This window comes from Arachis stenosperma, chromosome 4 (genome assembly GCF_014773155.1).
Source record: "Arachis stenosperma cultivar V10309 chromosome 4, arast.V10309.gnm1.PFL2, whole genome shotgun sequence".
NCBI classification, from domain to species: Eukaryota; Viridiplantae; Streptophyta; class Magnoliopsida; order Fabales; family Fabaceae; genus Arachis; species Arachis stenosperma.
The window spans coordinates 122051197-122054489 of NC_080380.1; the positions used below are offsets into that span (position 1 = coordinate 122051197).

Below are 3293 nucleotides of genomic sequence, written 5' to 3' on the forward strand. Positions count from 1 at the left end.
TTATTCTAATAAGAATGTAACTTTAAAGATGAATAAGGCCCGTTTAAAAATTTTAGAAGTAATTTTTTTTAATTTTTGATTTATAAAAAGTAGTAGTATTAATGTTTAATATAATTTTTAAAATTAAATTGTAATTTTTTAAAAAGTTATTCAGAAATTTATAGAGAAATTAAAAAAATAACTTCTCTTATAATATTTTTATTTTTTTATCATATTTTTATAAAATAAGCATTTTTAGAGTTAACAATTCAAATACAAAATAACTTATTTATAAATTACTTTTAAGAGAGTTATTTATTATTTAAGTTATTTTATCTAAAGAAGCTTAATTAAGTTGGTTACTCAAATTGGCCTAAATAAAATATTGATTATATTAATTAATATTTAATTTTTTATAAAAAACATTTGTATTCACTAATAAATTTTTTTTATTACTGTCAAAATAATTTATCTATTTTCATTGATATCCGTGTATTAGAAGTGTTATTTTATTCTTTTTCTACGTTGTTCTTATCTATTTAGGAGGAAATCGAGGGGAATCACAATTACAGTCACAGTTACAATCCACAAATCTATACTATGGAAGACGGTGTAACCGAAATTGATCAGAGTTTGGTTCCACCTCTGAATCTGAATCCACAAGATGGATCCAATAGAGAAAACGATGACGAGGCCAACAACAATGGCGGTGAAGATGCTAAAGAAGAAGGTAAAGGTGGCGGAGTAATTAGTAACTTGATCTCTACACTGGTGTCACCCTTGAGCACTCCAAGAACAGGAAAATCAGGACATGAAAGCCAGAAAGGGGTGTTCAACTCTGAGGAAGGTGAAGGTGCTGGTTCTGAAGAAGGAAATAATGGTGGAGAGGGAGGAGGAATCATAAGCAATATTGTTTCGAATTTGTTTCATAATCATCAGAGTGAAGGTGGTGTGGCGGTGGAGAATGTGAAGAAGAAGGAGAAAGAGAGAGAAGGAGAAGAAGACGACGAGGAAGTGAAGAAGAATAAGCGTGTGAAGATTGGGGATGATGATAATGGCGGCGGTGGAAGCATCGTTCATGACATTGTTTCACATTTTCCTCCATCACTCCCAGGTACGCAGCAAAAAATAAAAAATACCTGCTATATCAATTATTATATTTTATTTATTTTATATTATTAATTATTGAGAAAAATATACCTTATCAAAATCGGAAAAAAAAAGGAAAGAAAAATGGTGTGTGATAGGGAATGGGTGTTTGTTTCAGCAGAGGGTGCGGTTCCTACGGCAGACGAGGCGTCTATTTTGATTAACTCTCTTGTTCGTGACTAGCCAAATTATTGCTTCAATTTGGCACTAAGCTGCAACCAAACAAGCAGGATTCTTTCAATTTTCAGTTTAATCTGTTTTGTGTTTATCCTTTGGCGTTTTCTTTTTAATTTAATTTTTAGGGAGTCTGTTTTGTTAATTTTGGTAGAATTCTTGTTGAGTATATATATGGATATGGACTATGCGGCAGAAATCCATATATTTGAAGCTGGGCTTGTTGCATTGTTGCTGGGAAATTTTCAGTGGCGTGTACAGTTGTATTGTTGTTCTTGAAGATGATGAACATGGCTAACTTTTTCCAGTGGATCCTTTGGCCTTTATATGTGCTAGCTACTTAGCTTGCCATACTCGGTGATTTTCTTTTACTTATAAGAATAAGACATATGGATTCTTTTTACCATAATTTTTTAGAATTTATTTGTCCAAATGACAATAACGATGACTAACATAGGAATTTATTTGATTCTATAAAGTTTCAAGATTTTAAGGTAATAATCTTTTTTATTTTATTGTAATAAATTTTTTTAGACAAAAATCTCACATAAAATTTGTTAAAAAAAACTTTTTAAGGTTTTATTCTAGTATATTATTATTATTATTATTATTATTATTATTATTATTATTATTATTTATGAATTCAAAATAGGATCAATTGGATTTATTTTAATTTTTTTTATATTGGTAATTTTATTTGTTAGAGAGATAAAAAAAAAGTTTAGATTTATTTTATTTAATATATATTAATTCTAATAATAATTAATGAACATTAAATAAAATAAATTTTTAATTATTTTTTTTGTTAATTTTGTTTGGTTATCAGATATTTTTGGTTTGGATATATGGGTGGTGATTTTCTTTTCTGTAAAATTTGCACTGGTTCAGTGGTTCTTGTAAAATCTTAGTAGTTAGTCGTAGTACTAGGAGTCTACAATACAAACACAACTTCTTGCAAAAATATTTTCACAAATGGTGTCCTCCTGATTGATGCACCACCTAATGGGCTGAGCCAATAGTGGGTTTGTTAGGCCTTTCTGGAGCTTCTTGAATCCTTGATCTTTTGTTGCTTGGGCTTTCTCCTCAATTCGTGCAGTCCAATAAGCTCTGGATCTGTGGATAGCTGTGAACTCTGGGAGGCGCGTAAGAATTCGTTTTGAAGACCGTAGAAAAATATGAACTCGATGCAATCGGGTAGTTGCAAAGAAAGTTGCTGGAATTGCATGCAAGAACAAATTCAAGTCTATTGGTATTAATTTGTTGATTTTCTTTTCTCTTCTTTTCTTTTTAATATATTATTTTTCGGAACTAAGATTGGCTCTAGATATGGTTTAAGGGAGGCACCGTTTAACGTAACTCTGTGTGAAGAAGATAAAATTTGTGAGATGATGACCTTGGAAAACAAGTTATCAATAGGTCATCAAGTGGAATTTTCTTGTCATGATAATTTTTTTTACGTTCATTGAATTTTATTTATCTAACTATTAGTTTTGTTGGTTTAAGATTTTTTTTTTTTGGTATTACTTGGTTAAAAAATATTAATTTTTTTTAATATAAAAGTAATGAGGCTAAGGGCCCAAGAAAACAAACTACAGTATTTAATGAGATCTTTTCAATTTTTTGTTTCAATTGAGAGAGTAGAGTGTGATCTAACTCTTCAATATTTTCTATTTCATATTTTTTTTATCCTACTTATAAAATTAATAGTGATAGATTATACTTTACACTCTTAAGTGAAAAAAAAATTAAGAGGATTCATTTCTAACTTGACAGGGTATAGTAATTCCTCTGCTATCATAAAAAATAACCTGAGTTGACTTTCTAAGGAGTTGATCAATAAAGTGTTACCCAAACTAGTTTTAAGATTTTCTTTAGACATTTAGTCAGTTGTTCACCTTCTCTAATATATTGTTTTGATTAGAGGAATTTGAAAAGAAAGAAAATGTAAGGAAGAAAATTGAATGAAAAAAAAATACTTTTTTTTATTTGGA

General features: G+C 29.1%; 1 protein-coding gene across 2 annotated transcripts; it reads left to right on the forward strand.

Moving 5' to 3' along the window:
* Positions 1-537: 537 nt before the first annotated feature.
* Positions 538-1682, forward strand: LOC130976964 (uncharacterized). Of its 2 annotated transcripts, none has more exons than XM_057901935.1 (2): positions 538-1093; positions 1247-1682. In XM_057901935.1, the coding sequence occupies exons 1-2, from the start codon at positions 580-582 to the stop codon at positions 1309-1311; spliced, it is 579 nt and encodes a 192-aa protein (XP_057757918.1). In that variant the 5' UTR covers positions 538-579; the 3' UTR covers positions 1312-1682. The 2 variants fall into 2 exon arrangements, with proteins under 2 accessions (XP_057757918.1, XP_057757919.1); XM_057901936.1 differs by having other exon boundaries at positions 1250-1682.
* Positions 1683-3293: the final 1611 nt, after the last annotated feature.